The sequence below is a fragment of the Acipenser ruthenus genome, chromosome 10 (assembly GCF_902713425.1).
Source record: "Acipenser ruthenus chromosome 10, fAciRut3.2 maternal haplotype, whole genome shotgun sequence".
NCBI lineage: Eukaryota > Metazoa > Chordata > Actinopteri > Acipenseriformes > Acipenseridae > Acipenser > Acipenser ruthenus.
Window position 1 is genome coordinate 17,929,797 of NC_081198.1, and position 21,742 is coordinate 17,951,538.

A 21,742-nucleotide genomic window follows, 5' to 3' on the forward strand; every position below is an offset into this window, starting at 1 on the left:
ACACAATTAATTTCGCTGACGCTTTTATCCAAATATATGTAGCTTTTTGTAACATTATTGGCATATGTGTCTGCATTTGCGTTGGCATGTTTCATTACTATATTTATTATGCTAAACCGTGCTTTGCTATATTTAATTCTTGCTTAGGTTTTGGTTTACTGAAACTTGCATTACGCAGGTACTACGCTAACGTTGTTTGGATTATGCATCAAAAATGGCCATACTGCTGATTGCAATTCAGTTACTTTGGTGCAATTTCACTGCTAATACAAGATTACAGTTTACTAAAACGTACTCGTATTACGCGTGTAGTGTATCGACAAGGGCGAGTGATGTATACGTTTAGATTATTTTAAATGAGTCTACCTTTAATTTTAGTCTCTAAACACCTACCGGTATTTGTAATGTAACTTAATGTGAGGACATTGCCGTTCACAGACTCTTGTGTTTTGATGTTTTTATACAACACATTAATAGCTTAAGTAATCACACGGGCAAACTTCAACGAAACACTCACGCATGCGCATATCTCAAAGTAGTGCCCAATTCTGCAAGGGGCAAAATTTGGCGTGACAACGGTACTACATCGTATCTTTGTTTTTAGTTTTGGCTATCTTATCAAGCACGTCCTGTGACGCCCATGCGATGATTCACATTTGGAACGTTAACTGAGCACTTAAAGATTGGTTTGTTAGTTCTCAGACTAAATTTGCGAAATGCAGCAGTGTTCATAACTGAAAAGTGAAGAAATGGACTCGGCCGCCATAAACGAAGAACTGATTTGTGCTGTTTGCCGTGACGTTTTTGTGGAGCCGGTAACACTACCTTGTGGACACAATTATTGCAACGAATGTGTGAATCAGCTAAAAAAGTCAGCTTTAGGAACCACAGCAAGAGGCAGATCCCATTACACATGTCCGCTCTGTCTAGCGCCCTGTGAAACCGAGATTGAGCTGAAGAAGAATGTTGTGCTGCACAATATTATTGAAAAGATCTGCCAGCAGCAGCTGCAGCCTGGGGCGAACGTGTTCTGTAGCGTTTGTAAAGGTCAGCAGAGAGCCCCGGCCGAGAAGACGTGTGTCAGCTGTGGAGAGTCGTACTGCTCTTTGCATATTATGCCCCATTTGGAAAACAAATTTTTCCTTCAGCATGTGCTTGTGAGCCCCACTGCCGAAACAAACAGGCTCTGCAGAGACCACGGCAAAGAACTGGAGCTTTATTGCAAAACTGACTCGACCCCGTTATGTGTTTATTGCATGCTGCCCTCTGAGACTAAACACCTGGCTGGCCATGACGTTGTCAAGCTAGCGGAGGCGAGACACATTGTAAAAGTAAGTAGGCCAACAACAACTTACGAAGTGTCCTCACAGGTAACCAAGATACACTAATGATCTCTGGGTTTCAAATTCAGATTTGTATTTTCATGCAGGACAGCTTGTACTATTGATCTGGACACGTTTCAACTAAAGTGGACACCACCCTGTAACTATAAAACGACGGTACCTCTATAAGTAAAGTTACAGTAGACACACCTATATACTATCTGATCGCTGTAATACGTTTATATGCGTTACAGTAATACGTTTCCATAATAGGTTACAGTCACAGATAAAGTCTTCCCTCCTGGAAGTTATCCCGCCACTGAATGAATTGCAGATCAAAAATATTATGCAAACGATAGAAAGTAGAAAAAAGGCTTTTATGTTTATACATGATTTTTACTGGCAATAAGTAGCTGTAGCTGCACAAAACAAATTCGTAATGTAACTACCCTTATCCCTTGCTCTAAACTTGAGGCCAATAAAAAAAAAAAAAAAACACATCTTTCTTAAGCCCAGAGGTTAAACTACTGGCAGTAGTCTTTTGCAGGGTTTCTGACCGCCATTAGAATTTGTACTATAAAACAAAAAACACATGAAAAAGGTTGCTGCCAGTGTATTTGTTCAGGTTCCAGTCACTCTGTTGATAGATGATAAGAGCCTTTTTAATGCAATTTCTTAACCCCCTGATTACTAAAATAATTGTTTGTGTTCTTTAGGAGGAATGTCTCGACAAACTTGGCAATATAAAAGAAAATCTTTCACAGGTCCAAGGAAGTCTCCAGAAATTGGATGAAACTGCTTCTTGTTCAAAGGTACTGCAAATTATTTTCAGGTATTATTTTGATCATAAGCACATGTGACTTTTTCACAACTAGGCACATGAGGTAATTTTTTTCATTGGCTTATATGCACAGATTGGTATAATTCTCCCATATGTAAATTTTATAGGGAATGCAGATTTATGAGTAAGTAAGTATATTTACTCAAGATCCACTTTCTTAAATATGAAGTTTTGAAAATCCGTATTACTACTAATTAAAATGATATTGTCGTTCAGAAGTACCTTGCGTTGGTTAACAGCGTGGCATCCAAGCAGTAACTTCCCTTTCTTCACAATAGGATGCTCTTGAAAAGCAACAGCAAGGATACATAGGCTTCTTGAAAAAAGTAAAGCTGTTCATAGATATTGAGGAGAAGGCTTGGGAGAAAAGGTTTTCAGTCGCTAAGCTGCAGGAAAGCGGCCTGATAAAACATAAAGCAGAGAAGCTGGAACAACTACAAACAAAGCTTCAGGAAGCTGTGTCCGCTATGGAAAAAGCCTTGTCAAACCAAGACCCTGTGACTTTGCTGCAGGCAAGTACAGCTTCATCCTGATCCTTTTTAGACAGGGTACAAAAACAGACTTGTCTAAATTGAAGCAGATCCGTCGCAATCTGTTTATGATTGACCATTGTCATTTACATCCACACAAATTGTACTGGTGTTAATGTTCTGAAACTAGGAGTCCACAAATCATGTTAGATGCTGCGTATGTAGCAGTAACACAGGCATTTTCCCAGTGCTGGTTTCCTGGTCAGGTAAGTTACATTAACAGATGAAATAGTGCTATATAAATGCCCTTCATTTTAGTGTGGTACTATAAAACATCTTCTGTGTCAAAGTTAAATATTGATAAGCCCCTTTACTATTTATAATAGTTAAAACAGTTGAATGGAATATGTTTAATTTAAACTCCTTTTTATGTATTTCAACAGCTTTTGAAAAATGTTGCATGGTATGTATTTATTTATTTTTTATTTGATAAACTTTCACATTATTTGATTATCCCATAACACACCTGACAAGCATTATTTATGTTTCATTCACATGTTATGGCTAATTTTCTTCATGTTATTAATTTCACCAGGGGATTTACCCATTGAGACTGAGGCCTCATTTACAAGGGGGTTCTGGAAAACAATTAAAGACAATTGCAATGTACAAGCAACACAATAAAAACAAATGCGGTTCAAACTTAATCAGCAGCATACAGAGATCAAAGAACAGAATCAATAAGACATATCTATTTGTTAAAGTGGACTGAAGGAGAAGCATTGGCAGGAGGTTCTAATCAATTCCCAAACACGATCTTTAAAACCAGAAGAGAGATTATCAAATTCCATCTTCATACTATGATGGAAACAATTCCACGTCTTCTGCAGTGGATATGCAAAAGATCATTCTCCTATATTTGTTCAAACCCTTGGAACAGCTAAATTAACAGAATCCTGAGAGCTAAACTATAGCCAATGCTTGTCCTTTCTACCAGAGCACTCAAATAGAGAGGTAGCAATCCTTTAAAAACCTTAAACACAAAACAGTACCAATGAAAAAGTTATGTTTTTTATGTGACTTATTTCTTAGTTGTTCAACCTCAGAAGCTGAATTCTGTATTAATGTTTGGTTGTGTTTGTTACTACTCTTATGTGGTTTGAAAGCTTTAGTAAGCCTCTGTAAGCATCACTAGTATTAGTACAGGCACTTGAGCAATCATTCTGTTTATCTCTTTAGGAATGACCTGTATCAAAAGGGCTTTTGTACTCCTAAGATCCAGGAAATAATGAAAGGTCTCACTGCTGAGCCTGATGGTTCCAAAAGAAGAATTCCTCTGTTCAACAGTTTGCGTGGCACGTTTTCAGGTATTGTGTGCAATTATTATTGTACTTCATATTTATTTTAGAAAACCAACCTTCCTTGTTTTATTGTATATGGTACTTTTACATTTATTTGTGTTAATTGCATAAATATAGCATTATTTTTAAAATAGCTTTATATGTTTTGAATCATCGTGGGCAAGCGCGTTTCATTTCATGTTTTTTTTTATATGTTAAAGTAAAATATATTTAAATGTTTGTTTTGCTCATTTGTATTTTTTTTCCTGGCTGTTTTTCTTCTTCTAGATGAAGAGATAACATTGGATCCAAAGACAGCCCATCCCCAGTTGAAGATAAACAACGAGCTTAACACAGTCGTCGCAACTCGAGAACAGAGCATGGAAGAGCCTGACTGTGAGAGTTCTAGCAGCTGGTTTTGTGTGCTTGGCACTGGTGCCTTCAGCACTGGCTTGCACTGCTGGGAGGTGACAGTGAGAGGACTCCCCTCGTGGGCTGTAGGGGTTGCTTACAGAAGCATCTCCAGGGATCCTCCCGACAGTAAGCTCGGGAGCAATGACAAGGCCTGGGCCCTGTCATACAGCAAGAGCCGCCAGCACTTCTGCGCACAGCACAACTTACTCATGTATTCATTCAGTGTTAACAAGACCCCAGACAAAATAGGGCTGTTTTTAGACAACGACAGTGGAGTTCTTTCCTTCTATGATGCTGACTTGCTTGAATGCTTGTACACATTTTATTGCAGTTTTAAAGCACCCGTATATCCCGCCTTTTGTCCCAAATTTGAGAAGGACACAGAATTTGTTACTGAAGCAATGAGGGTACGAAAGAGTATACTTTTCTAAGCATGTGTTCTTCTTAAGGGAACAGTGATGGTTGATACCTGATGTATCTTTATTCTTTGAGCATTTATCAAAGTTTTGTGAGCGTACCACATGATGTAGCACTATTAAAAGCAGTCCTCAGAATGTACAGTATTGTATGAGCAGCTTCCTACATGGGAATGCAAACCCCAGAGTCCTTTATCATATGTCTGTCAGTAACCACTGTCAATAAAGTTAAGACCTCCTACTAACAAGTGTTTCCTAGCAATTTTTGACACTGTATTTTCCTGCACTTGCTTATTATTTTTTTATTCTTTTAAAGAATGCACTTGCTGTCAATTATTTATAAATCAAGTATGTGACAGACAGAAAACATGAAATAAAGATATTTCACTCTTATAAGTCTTATAACTCTTGACAGTTAATTGCACAAATACTATATTTGACTGTAAAAGGGCCCTTCTAATTCCCTGTTTGTATGTTTAAGTCAGATAAAGTAGAAGCACTGGAGTACAGTATACTGTGTATATACTTAGATATAGAGAGAGCGGCACAGATCCAATAGCAATGAAACTTGGTTTGGACATTCTTTAGCACAAGCAACGTACTGTATATTGAGTGTCATAATCTGGAGATGCCCATCTGTCTTTAAAAATTTAAATGTTACAATTGCATTTCTTATATCTATAGAACTGTATTTATTTATTTTTTATTTGATAAACTTTCAGATTATTTGATTATCCCATAACACACCTGACAAGCATTATTTATGTTTCGTTCACATGTTATGGCTAATTTTCTTCATGTTATTAATTTCACCAGGGGATTTACCCATTGAGACTGAGGCCTCATTTACAAGGGGGTTCTGGAAAACAATTAAAGACAATTGCAATGTACAAGCAACACAATAAAAACAAGTGCGGTTCAAACTTAATCAGCAGCATACAGAGATCAAAGAACAGAATCAATAAGACATATCTATTTGTTAAAGTGGACTGAAGGAGAAGCATTGGCAGGAGGTTCTAATAAAGATATTTCACTGTTCATCCCATTGAGATACAACTTAGTTGAGACATTCTTTATGTTATTGAGGTTATCTAGAGGAATGTGTCAGTTCATTTTTACATGCACATATATTTATGATACTTGCATAGTTACCGTTTTGAAAAACATGGTCAATGGGTCTGTTAACTAGAGAAAGGAACAATCCTCTACTTTGCAGTACAGATACAAAGTCTCTTAATATCACCTGGGCAGTTTATGATAATGTCAAACAAGCCTACTGTAATAAATCCAGGCAGTAATAGGGGTCAGTAATAGGTAATAGGGGTCATGGCAGGTCAGGGTTCCCACTCTTTTCAAGAAATAATTGTTCAGGACATTTTCAATTACATTTTACAATAAATAGGGAGACATTACTCACTGAGTGGCGAAACACGCAATTACTATCAATGATTGGCTGCCACACAGCCTCAGTAGGTACCTCATGTGTAAAAACATTGTCATGTCACACCTCTCCACTGGCCTCTGGTGACAGGGTGCATCAGATTCAAGACCCTGGTGCTTGCCTACAGGGCAACTAAGGGAACAGCTCAAGGCTATGGACTGTCCCTACACACACCAGCACCAAGTTGGTGCTAATCAATCTCTAAACCTATCAATGAACCCATTTTCAAACAGCAATATTGACCCTCCCTTTTCTTTACTACTATAATATCTAAAGATTTACTAATAGGCTTGTGTTCTTCATGTTTTTAAACTTCAGTATTGATCATCTTGTTTCTTTATTAGGCTACTTTAATATCTTCCACCCAGACTTTTCACTAGGTTAGTATTCTTCACTTCATGTCTTGAAGAGCTGCAGTGTGTGCAGGCTCTCTATACAGCCCACCATTAACACACCTGATCAATTAATCAGCAAGACGACCTTTGTCACCAAAACAAAATCTTGCACATGCTGCACCTCTCCAGAACAAGGAGTGGAGAATAGTAGAAACATGAAAAGCACATCCAATGTCATAACTTGAACTGAAATGAAACAACAAAAATAAGTACTTTAGGACAGATATGGAATACGTTATTCACGTTCAGTCACTCAATATAACATATTCACACAGCTATTTCTCTGTCAAAAACAAAAACACCTTTTAGTCTCTTTACTTCAATTGTTTCACTTTCTCTTTTAACTGTGCAAGACTCTGGTCCAGAGCTGTCACCTGACTTCTTCTCTGTGACACTCTTCCGGTAGGTGTTTGACTTTGAGAGTAGTGTGAAATCTTGCTTCTTCTCTGCCTTTTCTGCCATTTAATCCGCCTCTCTCTGCATTACTTCAATGCTGTTGATAATCTTCTGCCTCTTCGCTGTCTGGTGTGCTATGTCAGACATTAGCTCCTTTCTTTTCCTGTCATTCTCTGTTGCAACTTTTTTTTTCTTCTCATTCTCTAGGTACTGTACATATCTCATCCTTGCCGCCTTGGCATGTTGAACAAGGGCTTTTGGAATGGCATCTTCCATGGGACGTCCAACCAGAGAATCCTGGACCAAGCAGAGTGAAATAAGACTCCTCTCCTTTAGGTTCTCAACCAGGTCAAGGGAGCTTAGAAGTCTTACCACAGGATACATCAGAGGGCTTCTCTCCAACAGCTTTTTGCTGGTTGTCGCGAGGAAGGTGATGCATTCCTTCTTGAACTCTTGTCCCCTCAGTGCATTTGCTTGAAGTTTCTGTGATGCTTTATCCAGAGCTTGTTTGGTGGCAAAGCCGATGTCAAGCTGTTTGAGTGGTACATGCAGTGTTTTGTCCAGTGCGTCAAGTTTGAGCATCTGGAGGACTGTCTTTGTGTTCTCCAGGACGTCTCTCTTGATGAAACAAGACAGCAGGATCATCAGAGTAGACTGCAGCTCTTCTGCCAAAAAGGGCACCATTGGTGCATCTGTCTGAAAGGTTTCCAGAAATGGTTTCAGCTGTCTTGCAACAAATGCAAAAAAATGCAGTTTTGCCTTGAAGAGTGGATCAGCAGCTGCCTCTTTCACCAAAGTGCAGGACACTGAGGTTGGAACTTTGCTTTTAGGAAGTTTCTTTTGGCTGTCAATGTACTGGAGTACAGCTGGCCATCTCTCAATTGCACGCTTTGCAACTTGCAGATCTTCCATCCATCTGTGGGCACAAAACTTCAGAGGAAATGTTGTTGTTTTCGTCAAGTCAGCAAAATTGTCTCATCTGGCCGGTGTGTCGTGAAAGAGCTGCCACAGGGCTCTCAGTGTTTCTCCCAGTTTCGAACCAGTCTCTTTCTCACCCTGTTGAAAACTGCCATGAACAACATGCAGACCACAGCTTCCCAGGTTGAGCAGATGTGGTAGATTTGGGTCCATTTATCTTCTCTCCTCTTCAAATATTCGCAGAAACTTCCAGTTGACCTTTGGGCCATCCATGGAGATTTGAAGGAGCTTCTTGGGATCAAGAGGAGATAAATGTATTTTGATTTTCTCAAGGAGACGCTCTGCTTGAGTGTGTCCCAAAAACTCTGAGTCAAGATAATGCACCACAACCTTGCACTCATCCTCACGCCAATATCGAACGACCACATCCATCTGTTCTGTCTGTGCTACTTTGTTTAAGCATTCATCAAGAGATAACATAGCACTTTGACATTCTTATGTCCTTGATTAGCTTCTCTTTGAAATATGGTGACAAACCAAAACATACAAGGTAGGCTGCTTTCGTTGCACCACACGAAAATTTCCTTGCAATTTCAGTGTCTGGAAAAATTTTTCCAAAAACGTCAGCCACATCTGTGCATGAATTGAAGGAGTAGTGTGACATCACCATTTTGATAACCCAGCGGATCTCTGCTTCAAGTACAGCTTCGTTCGAAAAAAAAGTTGAAACTGAGGAAGACCATTGTGGTCCTGAGCTTGTTCCCTCACTGGCACCTGCATTTGATGTTTGTAGTCCTGCTCTGCTTCTTCCCTGACTGACACTTTCCTCCTCTGCATTGGTCGTTTGTGGTCCTGTGCTTCGTCCCTGACTGCCACTTGCCTCAACTGCTGTCTCAGATGGCCTTCTCATAAAATGTGTCATGCAAGGCTCATTTTGTAACTGTCCTGCTACTTTCAGATGTCCCTGGCCTCGTGCATGGCTCGAGTGCTGAGATGCCCATATTACCGACAAAGGACTTACTACAAAACTTGCAATATGCCCTGTGCACATCTCCTGATACTTCCCCTATCCAGTCTCTGAACAGATGCTCTTCTTTCCACTCCACTTTAAACTTGCACTGGCTTCCTGACCTCCTCGCTCACTCCTTTTAATAAAACACAGCAAAACATTACATCACATTTGCAAATGAGATAGAAAAGTGTCTAATGAATGTAACGATTAGCAAAGAGCCACCATAAATAGAGCTCTAAATTCATTCCAACTTGGGAGTGAGAGCTCTGTATGATTTTGCTCTGTATGATATCAAACCAATGAAAATTATAACACACACACACAAAGTTGCCTTCTAAAGGATTTTTATTACTCAAGCTATAATATCAAATGAGGGTTTAGGTTCTAGCTTAATTGAACTACATAGTCAATGTCATGAGGAGTCAGCTGCACGTGCACACACCCTTCAGTCACATACTGAGAAAAGAGACCAGCCTACCTATGGAGATCCACACACACAACCAAAAGTAAGAGCATACACATACAAAGACAGTAAGCACTCATAGGTGCATTCACAGAGTTTGGAGTTTTTGATAAGAGACTACAAGGAGATACACATTGGGTGGGCACACACACACACACAAAGACAGTACAAGCACTCATACGTGCATTCACAGAGGTTTGAGTTTTTGATAAGAGACTTCACATGTTGATACACGTTTTGCGCGCACATGACTGCAAGTCCGCTCTCATTCTCAATGCATTACCCGCAGCCAGCATGAATCTGTCAATGAGGAAGCACTGCACAACAGCAACTTTCATGTTGCATATTGTTTCCCCAACAAGATTAGCTAGCTACCAGTAGCCTACGTTTCTGAGAAAAGATTACCACAGCAAAAGGATCACACTCAGGCACCAACTCTCACCCCAACAATGAGTCGACTAGCTTGGTAGCTTGTTATCGTTACTAAATTTGATTCCAGCTAGATTTTAACATACAGAGTAATTGCAATTAAACATAACAACCAGTTTCAATGCATGTTAGTGACACAAATTGTCTTACTTCTCACATCGCAGTTTCTGTCCTTGACGATTTGAACCGAGTGTGATCAAGCGGCGCAGTTATTGATGTTTTCAACCTGCACTGAATTGACCTTCCCTGGACTCTGATGTTGGCGCTGTGCGCCAATACAAGCTAAAGTATGCCTAGATATGTTTTGAATTGATGCAACTGCTTATTCGTTAGAGTTACTATGGCATCTGTAATCTTATGATAGTTCCACGACTCAGTTTTCCAGGACTGTAGCAGGGCGATTGCCCTGCATGTGTGTATTTAGTGTTGATATCATTTGTATGGGGAAATTGGTTTATTGTTTCCAGACGGGCGCTCGATTGAGACTTGCTGCCTGCTAGGCTTGGGTGGAAGGGCAGCAAGTGATTGGCTGTGCTGGACCTCAATCAGCAGGTGGGCGGGTCTTGATCGAGTGTCCGTCGGTTCAAAAGCATCCGTCGGAGATGGTTCGAAGCGACTATAACGCCATGCCAGAGGGGAACGGCGTATACTCAGGAGGAGAGGGTCCGTTCTGCAGGAACGACAGCTACGCAACCCTGAGACTGCAAGCGGTGCTTGTGAAGGCAATGCCCAGCCCAGGCCGTATAAAGCAGCACGAGTCATTGTAGGAATACTGGCTCATGAGTAGGTTAGTTAGGGGATAGTGATCCCATGTGATGTATAGCAAGGGTTACGTAGTGTAGCCGGTACCTGGAACTAGACGCCTCGTTTTAAGGCTCGCGCTCGCCCTCTGGGGCACCTTTTATTTGTAGTTTTTGTACTGTTTTATTTTGCCTTTTGTACAGCTTGCTGTATGTGTCCTCTGTCCGTTACCATGGCTAGTAACAGCACATGACCACCTTTTATTTAATTTGTTTGTATTAATAAATCCTGCGTTTCAACTCCCCTACCCTCCATGTCTGTGTTGCTTGAACAGTGCTGATCCACGCACGTCACGTAAGACCCAGTCACAAGGCTATTGTTCCCCCCCCCCTCTCATTTTCCAGGCCTGTGTGTGAACCCTGCAGGTGTTTGCCTTATCAGTGCAACTCAGCATTGTGAACAACACAGCAAACAACTTTTCCACAGGCCTGAACATGAATCAGATTGTGAAAACTGTCTGTTGAAGCTTAGTCTGCCACGTGCTATATTCAGCAGGGTGCATCCATCTTGTCTTAATACCTCCATCACAGGGTTAACCACATGTAATGTGACTGTGTCCATTTTCTTAATGCACCCTTCTTTCTCTGCCGCCACCCCCAGGAACAGCTGTGTGTAATGAGAGAATTCTAAAGCTTAGCTAATGCAGCTTACATGCCACCTAAGTTCCCCAGTGTAGAAACAGATTTTATATTTATATAAAAAAAAAAAAAAAAAACACACACAAGCACAAAACTATCAAATGTATTAATCTTTAATGCAAATATTTTGTGTACAGAACCAAGTTCTTTAAGATTTGAAGATGGTGCTGCAACCAGTTAATCAGGACTGTTGCACCAGGTGGAAGACTGCAGATCCCTGAAAACAGAACACTTTCATTAAAATGTTATACTTAATCTTCTGAATTACAGTAATGCAGCACCAGAGACTGACCTGGTCAGTGAAAATGAAAATCACAAAACCAGTACAAAAATGGGATAAATCAGAATTCTGTCTGTCATCAACAAATCAGTTAGAGAGTTCAAGAATATATTCATCATTTATCCCAAAGCTAAAAATTCAACCAATGTCTTAACTAGTTCCAATGCACTGCAATTGTCCAGACTTACCTTGGTTAAGGCTTAATTTAAAACTCGGAGATTAACTTTTGCCTCTCCAATAGGATCTTTATCCAGGTATTGGGGTTACACAACAGTATCTTAAAGAAAAAAAAAAAACACACATTAACAGCTGGCAAGAAAAAATATATATCTTTGTATCATGTAGTGTTTAACCTCAGAATAAATGGAACGGTAAGGAGTATAATCAGCTGGATTCATTTGGCAGAATCTGTTCATCACAGGTTAGATTTTTACAAAACACACCAGGACACAAGAGATTGCCTTACCTGTTAGCACAGAACTACAAGGCCAGAGTAACCTGTAAAAGGTTTACACAAAACAAAAAATGGATTTAGTCAACACAAAACCAGGTCTTGTAGCCTTCTACTGTGAGGTTGCTGGGTTCTTCAGTAATCTTGTTCTCTACATGTAGATTTCAGGTCAGACATTTGAAAACATCATTAGTAAACCCACAAACTCTACCTTACATATTTAGCCAGCTACGAGACAGTTATGGTGGGTAAATTTGCCTACATAAGTGTCCAAATACTTTGCCCAGGTGAACAAAGTACATCGGTTACAAAATACAAGTTTAAGTAGCAACAGTATCCGGATTATACAACCATAAAAAAAAAAAAAAAAAAAACAGTGTGATGCGTAAAAACCAATTCCTCCATATCCAATTTCTGATGCTCAACTCGTTTCACAGAATGCCCTAACCAAATGTTCTCGAAGGGCAACGTACATAACACATGGGCACTATATTCCATTCTCTAAAGTTCTGCATCCAATAAATTATACAAGTAGCCATATCCTTACATGTAGAACACCCCAGAGTCAAGGCAATGCAGCTATTCGATCATACACCTGTAAAGACAGAAGGGATTACTCTAGATATACAAATGGTACACAATGAGAAGTTTGTTTTTATATAAAAAAAAAAAAAAAAAACTCTGCCCATTTCAGTTAGAGCTAATAGAGACTTCATGCACAAGTCAGATGTGGTTTCTCTCATCATCAAGGCTAGAGTGTGGAGTATATTTAGATATTTAAATGTTTTATGCTTATGAAGATTTCACATACAGCTCTTTGCCAAGGACCACATGTTTACCAGTTAAGTTTAGTGTTCATAGCTTGGAAGTGGTTCCTCAGACTTTCACAAGGGTGAAAATGCACATGTTACAGAAGGTAAGTGTATGGCATGAGTCACTTACACTGCAAATTCACCATCAATCAGCAAATCAGGATAATTAGCACTGAACCCTGTAAACAAAAGTAAAGTTAGTAATTGGCTTAAGAGAAGCTTGTCATCCAAGATGTGCAACCTCTTGATCAGAATTGAATGAATATCCTCAACAAGATCAGAGACCTGATTCATAAACATCATTTCAGAGATAATGGAAATACATAATATGGCTACACAAGCAGTACATACCCTTTGTTAGATGGCATAGGAGTTGTCCACCTGCAATTCAAAAGACAACTCAAATTAAACAAAAGCTCTTCCCCCCCCCCCCCCACCCAAAAAAAAAAAAAAAAAGACTGGACTGATACATCAGCTAGGAGCGAAAGACAAAGCAAGTTACTCGTCACGGTGAATCTGCTGAACTATGGGATCATCATTGTATCAGGTTTATTACATGCCATAACCTTAACAGGACACTCAATTGTAAACCCACGTCCTGAGTTAAGTAAAAGGGGATTTGAATACACACCTGTTTGTCCTTGGTCAATGCAATTCTCCATCTGCATTAGAAAAACACCACACGTTTAGTATCATTCTACTCAACACCAAAATGCCTCAAACAGGAGAAGGATACATCAGCTAGGAGCGAAAGACAAAGCAGTTTGTTCATCACAGAATTCAGCTGAACTATGGGATCATCATTGTATCAGGTGTGCTGTAGAACAGACATGTGCTGCTGTACTCTGGCGAAGCTGAAAAACTTACCAGTTTGAAAGGCATCAGATGGATTTGCTTCAAGGGCTGGGTTTAACCAACGTAAAACTGCAGAGGGAGAAATAATCACATCAGGAATTAGACATTTGAGTGAAGAATTCCCCAGCTGTACTGATGTTGTCAATGAACTAAAGGACTGCAATTTCAGTAAAAAGGGCTTTCTTTCATTGCATTTCAGAGAGATTCCCATCTTTTTACATTCATCATTAACAGCAGTCAATCTCCACCAATGCAACCCAGTTAGTAGTGCCAATTAAAAAAGGTACATCTAATTTGATTTAACATTTGGTACAGCACTGTTAATCTGCATGATTTATGCAAGACATACCTGTGAAGTCTTCATCTTTAGCTTTGTTCACCCACTGCAATAGAAGTTGCACAGTTAAGAAGTGGCACAGATCCACTTCACAGCAAGCATCCCAACACCTCATTGTTCACTTCTACCAAGCAAGAGTATTCATTAAATGTAACATTTTAAAAGTTGGCAGCATTCAATACAAACATCTGTCAGAACACATTTAAATTGTCTAACTTAAAATGGGGAAAAAAAATAAAGTACAGTACACCCTCGCTATAAATGAGCCTGTTGGGGTCCAAGCCTTTTGTTTGTTATATTGAGGGGTTTGTTACAGTGAAATCAAAATGAACTACACTGTTGGAGCAAGTTAACACTAGAACCGCCACAGCACTCATTTAGATGGTGCGAGGGTTTCAAATTTAAATTACTCCATATCTTAGTTGTGCGATTGACAGTTTAGGACTTTCTAAATACATGCATTAGTCACGCACCCCCCCCCATCCCTTCAATTTAACTTTGTCACATGGCTGCTGAAGCCAAAACAGTGCTTTGTCAACCTGTAGGACATATTCCTGTGCTACTTATATAAAAAAAAAAAAATAAATAAAAAAAAAAATCTAGGTTTCCAGCTTTGCTACAACATAACGATTCAAGGCAGTTACACTTTTTATAAAGACAAAAGCTTACTGTGGATGTGACATCCCATGCGTACAGACAGCGTTTCTTTGCGGGTCCAGGTTTGTTATAAATGAAGGCCATTATAGCGAGGGTGTACTGTTAAATTCTAAATGCTCAAGCAAATGCCTCAGATTTACTGCAAATGGTGGTTGCAGGTCTCGTCATCCTTGTAGGTCAAGAGTAGCAAATAGAGAGTCATCACTGGCACAGGAGTTGAGCATTTGATCTGTACCAAGCTACCAGAAAGGTCCATGTTGAAACACAACCTCAAAACAAGATACTTTGATATCCTACACCTAAAAATGGGTAATTTCATGAAACTGGACACAAGTCTGTGTGCTTGACAAGCAGACCCACAGTGAAATAGGGTTGTGCCCTGCAGGTACTGCCGATTCTCTATTCCATTAGGCAAGTGACAAACTACTTGCAATATACCCAAACAAGCAGGCCGTGACTTGGTCTGTTCAGCTCATGAAATCTAGCCTCATAGCAGTTTGTGTTTACTACACTTACCTTCAATACGATTTCCAGCTGCATCCAGTGCCCCCAGAAACCAGAACCTGCAACAGAACAAATCATTTACTTCCAATTTAGAAACTCTGCATACATTCTACAACTGCATTAAAAGCCTCAGTATTAAGATTTCAGAAATCACTTCTGACCACTACTCTTTAAAACTCATCATAGGCTTTAAAAAAAAAAAAAAAAAAAAGGATCAAAACAGTCAGTTAATGTTTTATAGATAGATATGCATTAAGGACATCCCAGAATTTAAACTGGCAGATTAATTGCATTTACTGCTACCAAATAAAAAACGAAATCTCTTAAGCATGAGATTTACCACCCCTTCAAGTGTTCCTGTGCAACTCACATAATCAGTGGGTACACAATTCATCTTTATAGAAATGCAAAAAAAAAATAAAAAAATACATACCTTTGCTTGGTTCTGGATAGCAGCATTGTCAAAATGACCACCCTACAAATAAACGGGGTATTAGTTTATACACTGATCAATGCAATAGAGAACCATGTGTATCGAGTCCATGTACAATTCAGAGAGGTTGGCATTTCATCAGCAGTCAGATGTCCCTACCAACACTCATTTCATCATATGCAAGTACATGCTGAACAAACTCACGGAAGATGCGCTGCAACAATTAACCTGCATTTGATAAACCTAACCAGTGCTCAAAGTAAGCTATTTTTGGCGCCAGCAGGCTCCCATTTCTCTTTATGGTCACCAGAAAAAGAAAATGGCTACCCATAACTGCATTGAAATTTATTAAAATGTCCGTTTACCACTTCCATTTAGATTGATGTAGCGAAAATCGTAAAATATTTAGATGCATTTCTTTTTTAATGAGTCTAGAGATTCCGCATACAGCAACATAACGATCTGTATGGGCAGATGCGCCTGTGACGTAGCACCAAAATGCCGTATTATATGTTTTAATATGGGTCCAAAGGTATTAATAAATATACAATTTGTTATTAAATATTGATAAGTGCATATGTTACAGCACAAAGTGGTGGCCTGTAGGCGACATATTTACTAGCCAAAAGAAATGGTCGCTACTTTGAGTACTGCCAACGCAGACAACTAGTTTAGTAAACGTACCTATAACAAAAAGTAACCTTTTTACAAGCTGTTCTACAACACAAGTGGTTTTATTCAGGTAAAAAATCGCTTCTGTTGTACAACTCAGACTACATTCAGCACAACACTTGTTCAAAGGTTTGTATGACAGCGGCTGGGAATGCTATTACAATTTCAGTAATATACAAAGTATGTGATACACTACGTTATTATCTTCCTATTTTACAGTATAAATACGCTTATCTTGAAACTAATGGGGAGCAGAATACAGGGGAGTTTCAAGTTTAACACAGTCATTCAATGTTACTTTACAGCACTAAATGTTAAGGCGCATGGACGACGGGAAGTACCGCAAGACCAGCCATTCAAAAGAGCGATTACGGTACCAATCCATAACCACTATTTTTGTACACTGAAGATATTACAACCCCTCCCATGCAGTGTTGTGTGGTTTCCTATAGAATTACACATCGCTGCACAATAACGTATATTAGATTAAAAGAACTACACACCTCTCTTCTGGATTGCATCATTGTGTTAGACTCGGACAGTGACCACCCTACAAATAAAAGGGGTATTAGTTTATACACTGATCAATGCAATAGAGAACCATGTACATCGAATCCATGTACAATTCAGAGAGGTTGGCATTTCATCAGCAATCAGATGTCCCTACCAACACTCATTTCATCATATGCAAGTACATGCTGAACAAACTCACGGAAGATGCGCTGCAACGATTGATAAACCCAATGCAGACAACTAGTTTAGTCTCTAAACGTACCTATAAAACGTTGTAATAATCTGTACTATAAACCACTTAAGTACAGTTTGTAGGTAAACTGAAGATATTACAACCGCGCCCATGCACGGATTCTGTGCAGTTTACTAGTACAGCACGAGACAGACTATCTCGCCTCTACAATAATATCAATTTAGATGAAGAGAAGCATACGCCTCAATTCTGGACTGCAGAACTGTTTTCAGAGCAAGAACAAACTGAATGTTAGCATCCTTATTTCGTAATAAAATAGAATGCTATACTACCATCTCGCAACATGTGCGGCGAATTAAATATATTTAAAACAAACATTTTATGTTTGTAGTCCATTGGATCTTACTATATGAAAGTCGGCCTTAGACCAAGGAGAACCAAGCTGGGCCGTGTCTGAAACACGTGGCTTACTGCGAGACGGACAGAGTCAAATTTTACTCGACAAATTACAGCAAAATGCGTAATCATCAACATGCACTTTCACATACAAAATATTGAACGATACTTACTACAACAAGCATTCAAAGAAAAAGAAAATACTACAACATATATTCTCTGCACACACACCACTTACCTTCCACTAAGAAAACTGCTTGCAGACTGAGAAAGAATGATGGGTGCTGTCGGTATTTATAGTCTACCGGCCCGTTGAATCATGGGGCATGTAGGCGTGCCAGGAATACGATTTTAAAATAAATAAATAAAATAAAAATAAAAAACTTTTTGATGTAAAACACCTGTAACGATGTATTTTTTAAACATCTTGTATATAAAATAAATTGAAATTGAAAGTTATTTACCTAAAATGTTGCTGCTAATTCAGTCACGTGGCAAATGCGAAATGAAAGTTCGGCAGTCAGTAAAAAATAGGTTTCCATGTGGAATTTTTTTTTAATTGATCAAAATTATGATTGCTGTGCTTTAGCTTAACGGTGACAACATAAAAATACAAAGAATGTTAAGTTCTTTAAAAATAAGGTTGCTCCGTTAAGATTCGAGACTCGACTGTTTAATAATGTACTGATTTTATCGCCCTGGTTTTTTGTTTTCCGTATAAAAGCTCTATTCTTTTGTATCTGGTGTCAGTTGATAGTAAATTATGATGTGAAAAATGTACCTGTTATTAACTGTAGGAACAGAGGAGGGTTAAGGAGACCCTTTGCCGTTTTAATTCCCCTTTGGGATCATAATCATCTAGGGATATAAGGAGGCGTCCATTCAGTCTGTACGTGAGTCATATTTAGTAACATAAATCTAGAGAACACTTAACATTCTTTTCATCTAACATTGAGAAACAACCCGTTTGAACCAGCTTTAGACAGCTTGGTGGTACAGGTTTACTTCCAATGGCCTTCCAGAGTGAGACCATCTTATAAATAGAGAGAGGGAAGGGAGAGGGAGAGGGAGAGGGAGAGAGTTTCTGTGAGATACGAATTATTTCAACGTATTCTCATTTTGTTGATGATTAATGAACATTTCTGTACTGTGGCTGTTGTCGAGTGATTGAAAACGAGACATTTTGTGTTTGAATTGAAAGTGATGGCCTCGAGGAGTCGAATCGGTCAAAGTTAAAGTATATTTTCCTCTACAGGAATTACTGTGGTATTATGCCTTTTTTTTTTTTTTTTTTTTTTTTTTTTAGAATGGCTCAGGATGCAAATATAGCCTTCATCCATGTATTCTATGGAAATGTACATTTAAAACAAGATACCAGTTAGAAGGCATTGTAGACTTTTTGTTGCAAAGTAAAAATACATAAATTAAATAAATAAAGTGTGGTCTGCAATGTTGGGGAAGTTACTTTATAAAGTAATCTGTTACAGTTACTACTTACTTGAACACAATTGTAATTAGTTACAGTAACTTTACTTTGATTTTTTTTTTTTTTTTTTTTACTATTTACAGTTAAAATGTTTACCGAGATGTTTTTTTTCCGGTTTGGTGAATCTGCAGCTCAAAATATTCTTTGAAGATCCAGCTAGCGAACCCACTTGTTCCCTCCTCTAACGCCATTTTCTAACAAGAAGCATTGGACAGCTCTTTCATGTGTGTTATGCAACGTTTGACTAACACTGTTGAAGGGCTTTCTGATTGATTTTTTTCACATAAAATGTGATCCGTCACCAGATTGTGTTACCTGTTTGAAAAAGGAACCCTTACAGTTACACGTTACTGAAAAATATAATGAGACCAGAGAGGTATTCATATTACTAAACACTGTCTTCACAAACAGCACCAACCGTTATCTTATATACGACATTATTCACATTATTGTGGCGACTAGTCAATCTTCAGCTCACCGACAAACTCAGTGTTTCCCTAATTAATCCAAATCCTTTATTTCAGATTTCATGGTTGAGTTTTTTGACACCACGTGGGAATTCCTTCTTTCTCACAAACATGTTAATACTGTGCGAGACACATCTGATAACAAACTGACACAACATCCTGGACCTGCCAAACCCTAAAACACCTTCATAGTTTAACTTCCTTTGGGTTCGTTTGGGATATTTGTTTAAACACTTACTTTGCTGAGTGTCATGTTATTTCTATTTATTTATAAGTGCTGTTTGAGACCCAGTGCTTCACCTCAAGCAGTGTTGCAACCTGCTTTCTTTTGGCCAAGCCTGTTTGAAAACTATTTGAAACTTTTGTTGCAAGCCTTTTATTCCAGGGTCCTGTAGCAAACTTGTAATGTTTACAGCAGCTATTGATTAGAAGTGTGCTTGTTATTGTTTCTTGTTTTGTTCCATTTATGTCTTTGTACACCAATTTTGCTTGTATAAAGTTTATTCTACCTTTCTTTGTGTTTGTTTATTTTTAACACATCGACATATATGTATGTATTTCATATAAGGGTGTTTTTATAGTAGTTATTTAATAAGATTGTTCATAGTTCATTAAGGAGGACTGGGACAGCCTGTTCTGAGGGATATGGGAATGAGGTCATTTGTTAATTATGTGGAAAGTACAGTATAAAAGGTGTGGTTTGTAGGCGGTTACTTCACAAACAGGTTTGAAACACCCTTATAAAAGTTTACTAGTAAATTAGCATTGTAATTTTGAAGTGTTCCCATGCTTTCCCCATACAATGCATTAACCATAGTTTACCATGTCTTGTAATATGCTTTACCATACCCTTCTGAACTTTACACTGCTTACATATGCTTTATCATGTTTTTTGCTATGCTTTTAGTATGGGAAACTTTTATAAGGGATGCTAGCAAGCAAGGCCAGTTTTATGTTTAAAGTTGTTTAACCAACTTTTATATTATATATTTACTTTAATATTTACATAACAATATTATGTATGTGTACCTTAACAAACACTAGCAGATAACAATTAATGTATAATAATATTAACTGCTGTTTTTTGTTTGTGCTAGAAAGCTACAGTATAGGAGAAATCCATTGTTTGGTTCGGTTTCAAAAGTAAACTCTAGATGGCAGCAGAAAGCCATGATTGGTTATGTAGATTTTTTTAAAAAAAACAAAGAAATACACTGCAGTGTTGTGATACACTATATTTTGTTTCCCAAAACTGCGTGGCAATAAGATATGTGCTACATCGTCTCAATATGTTTAACGTTTAACGTTTAACGCCAGAAAATGGTACACTGTCAGTGCTCAGATACTCCACAAATCACTACGAACAACACAAACTGTAGTTCACCCACAAAATGTATATATTTACAATTTTAGATAACCCAATGTGTTGTTCATCAGTTAAAGTCACATAAATTTGCGAAATTGTGAAAGAAAAAAATTCTGAGATAAAATAATTTACACATGCCCGGGGCAAGCGCAGTACAAGGTGTACCACGTTTTAACGCGTACCACAAAATAACACCAGTGTTGAGGTGTCTGCCTGTCACTGCTGCAATAATGTACACTAAAAAAAATAATGTCAAAGTCCTTTATTGATAGCCTCTTATAATTCTGTCTCAGCAGTAAGCATCACCGACTCAGTTCACATATAATATACAGTACTGTGCAAAAGTTTTAGGCAGGTGTGAAAAAATGCTGTAAAGTAAGAATGCTTTCAAAAATAGACATGTTAATAGTTTATATTTATCAATTAACAAAATGCAAAGTGAGTGAACAGAAGAAAAATCTACATCAAATCAATATTTGGTGTGACCACCCTTTGCCTTCAAAACAGCATCAATTCTTCTAGGTACACTTGCACACAGTTTTTGAAGGAACTCGGCAGGTAGGTTGGCCCAAACATCTTGGAGAACTAACCACAGTTCTTCTGTGGATTTAGGCAGCCTCGGTTGCTTCTCTCTCTTCATGTAATCCCAGACAGACTCGATGATGTTGAGATCAGGGCTCTGTGGGGGCCATACCATCACTTCCAGGACTCCTTGTTCTTCATTACGCTGAAGATAGTTCTTAATGACTTTCGCTGTATGTTTGGGGTCGTTGTCATGCTGCAGAATAAATTTGGGGCCAATCAGATGTCTCCCTGATGGTATTGCATGATGCATAAGTATCTGCCTGTACTTCTCAGCATTGAGGAGACCATTAATTCTGACCAAATCCCCAACTCCATTTGCAGAAATGCAGCCCCAAACTTGCAAGGAACCTCCACCATGCTTCACTGTTGCCTGCAGACACTCATTCGTGTACCGCTCTCCAGCCCTTCGGCAAACAAACTGCCTTCTGCTACAGCCAAA

At 38.7% G+C, this 21,742-nt stretch overlaps 2 protein-coding genes, 1 long non-coding RNA gene and 9 other non-coding genes across 14 annotated transcripts; 1 reads left to right on the forward strand and 11 right to left on the reverse strand.

Moving 5' to 3' along the window:
- Nucleotides 1-38: 38 nt before the first annotated feature.
- Nucleotides 39-5,051, forward strand: LOC117403609 (E3 ubiquitin-protein ligase TRIM41-like). Its single transcript, XM_034005842.3, has 6 exons — nt 39-1,331; nt 2,039-2,134; nt 2,442-2,675; nt 3,077-3,096; nt 3,873-4,000; nt 4,262-5,051. The coding sequence occupies exons 1-6, from the start codon at nt 750-752 to the stop codon at nt 4,816-4,818; spliced, it is 1,617 nt and encodes a 538-aa protein (XP_033861733.2). The 5' UTR covers nt 39-749; the 3' UTR covers nt 4,819-5,051.
- A 275-nt stretch (nt 5,052-5,326) lies between these two features.
- LOC131738144 (uncharacterized) lies at nt 5,327-10,298 on the reverse strand. The gene is made up of 2 exons (XM_059031905.1): nt 10,008-10,298; nt 5,327-9,098 (listed from the first exon to the last, which is right to left on the reverse strand). The coding sequence occupies exon 2, from the start codon at nt 7,945-7,947 to the stop codon at nt 7,102-7,104; it is 846 nt and encodes a 281-aa protein (XP_058887888.1). The 5' UTR covers nt 7,948-9,098; nt 10,008-10,298; the 3' UTR covers nt 5,327-7,101.
- Nucleotides 10,299-11,393: 1,095 nt separating this feature from the next.
- Nucleotides 11,394-17,672, reverse strand: LOC117402347 (uncharacterized). 3 transcript variants are annotated; one of them, XR_004544446.3, is made up of 13 exons: nt 17,638-17,672; nt 16,801-16,847; nt 15,626-15,667; nt 15,205-15,251; nt 14,044-14,077; nt 13,707-13,763; nt 13,471-13,501; nt 13,191-13,220; nt 12,970-13,018; nt 12,575-12,622; nt 12,043-12,074; nt 11,765-11,853; nt 11,394-11,513 (listed from the first exon to the last, which is right to left on the reverse strand). It is a non-coding gene; the product is annotated as an uncharacterized LOC117402347 (long non-coding RNA). The 3 variants fall into 3 exon arrangements; XR_004544451.3 differs by having other exon boundaries at nt 12,043-12,178; XR_004544449.3 differs by having other exon boundaries at nt 14,044-14,155.
- On the reverse strand, nt 11,629-11,703 carry LOC117414832 (small nucleolar RNA SNORD81). Its single transcript, XR_004546303.1, has one exon. It is a non-coding gene; the product is annotated as a small nucleolar RNA SNORD81 (small nucleolar RNA).
- On the reverse strand, nt 11,927-12,000 carry LOC117414875 (small nucleolar RNA SNORD47). The gene has a single exon (XR_004546312.1). It is a non-coding gene; the product is annotated as a small nucleolar RNA SNORD47 (small nucleolar RNA).
- LOC117414919 (small nucleolar RNA SNORD78) lies at nt 12,159-12,222 on the reverse strand. The gene has a single exon (XR_004546323.1). It is a non-coding gene; the product is annotated as a small nucleolar RNA SNORD78 (small nucleolar RNA).
- Nucleotides 13,303-13,386, reverse strand: LOC117414899 (small nucleolar RNA snR60/Z15/Z230/Z193/J17). The gene has a single exon (XR_004546319.1). It is a non-coding gene; the product is annotated as a small nucleolar RNA snR60/Z15/Z230/Z193/J17 (small nucleolar RNA).
- LOC117414891 (small nucleolar RNA snR60/Z15/Z230/Z193/J17) lies at nt 13,569-13,651 on the reverse strand. The gene has a single exon (XR_004546317.1). It is a non-coding gene; the product is annotated as a small nucleolar RNA snR60/Z15/Z230/Z193/J17 (small nucleolar RNA).
- LOC117414842 (small nucleolar RNA SNORD79) lies at nt 13,853-13,930 on the reverse strand. Its single transcript, XR_004546305.1, has one exon. It is a non-coding gene; the product is annotated as a small nucleolar RNA SNORD79 (small nucleolar RNA).
- On the reverse strand, nt 15,318-15,381 carry LOC117414924 (small nucleolar RNA SNORD75). The gene has a single exon (XR_004546324.1). It is a non-coding gene; the product is annotated as a small nucleolar RNA SNORD75 (small nucleolar RNA).
- Nucleotides 15,736-15,813, reverse strand: LOC117414885 (small nucleolar RNA SNORD74). The gene has a single exon (XR_004546316.1). It is a non-coding gene; the product is annotated as a small nucleolar RNA SNORD74 (small nucleolar RNA).
- Nucleotides 16,916-16,993, reverse strand: LOC117414880 (small nucleolar RNA SNORD74). Its single transcript, XR_004546315.1, has one exon. It is a non-coding gene; the product is annotated as a small nucleolar RNA SNORD74 (small nucleolar RNA).
- Nucleotides 17,673-21,742: the final 4,070 nt, after the last annotated feature.

Bases quoted from the DNA above. Each gene is read 5' to 3' on its own strand.
- LOC131738144 (XM_059031905.1), bottom strand. From the start codon at position 7,947: ATGGAAGATCTGCAAGTTGCAAAGCGTGCAATTGAGAGATGGCCAGCT.
- LOC117403609 (XM_034005842.3), top strand. From the start codon at position 750: ATGGACTCGGCCGCCATAAACGAAGAACTGATTTGTGCTGTTTGCCGT. The intron at 1,332-2,038 runs GTAAGTAGGCCA...TGTGTTCTTTAG, and splicing joins AGGCGAGACACATTGTAAAA to GAGGAATGTCTCGACAAACT. The intron at 2,135-2,441 runs GTACTGCAAATT...TCTTCACAATAG, and splicing joins AAACTGCTTCTTGTTCAAAG to GATGCTCTTGAAAAGCAACA.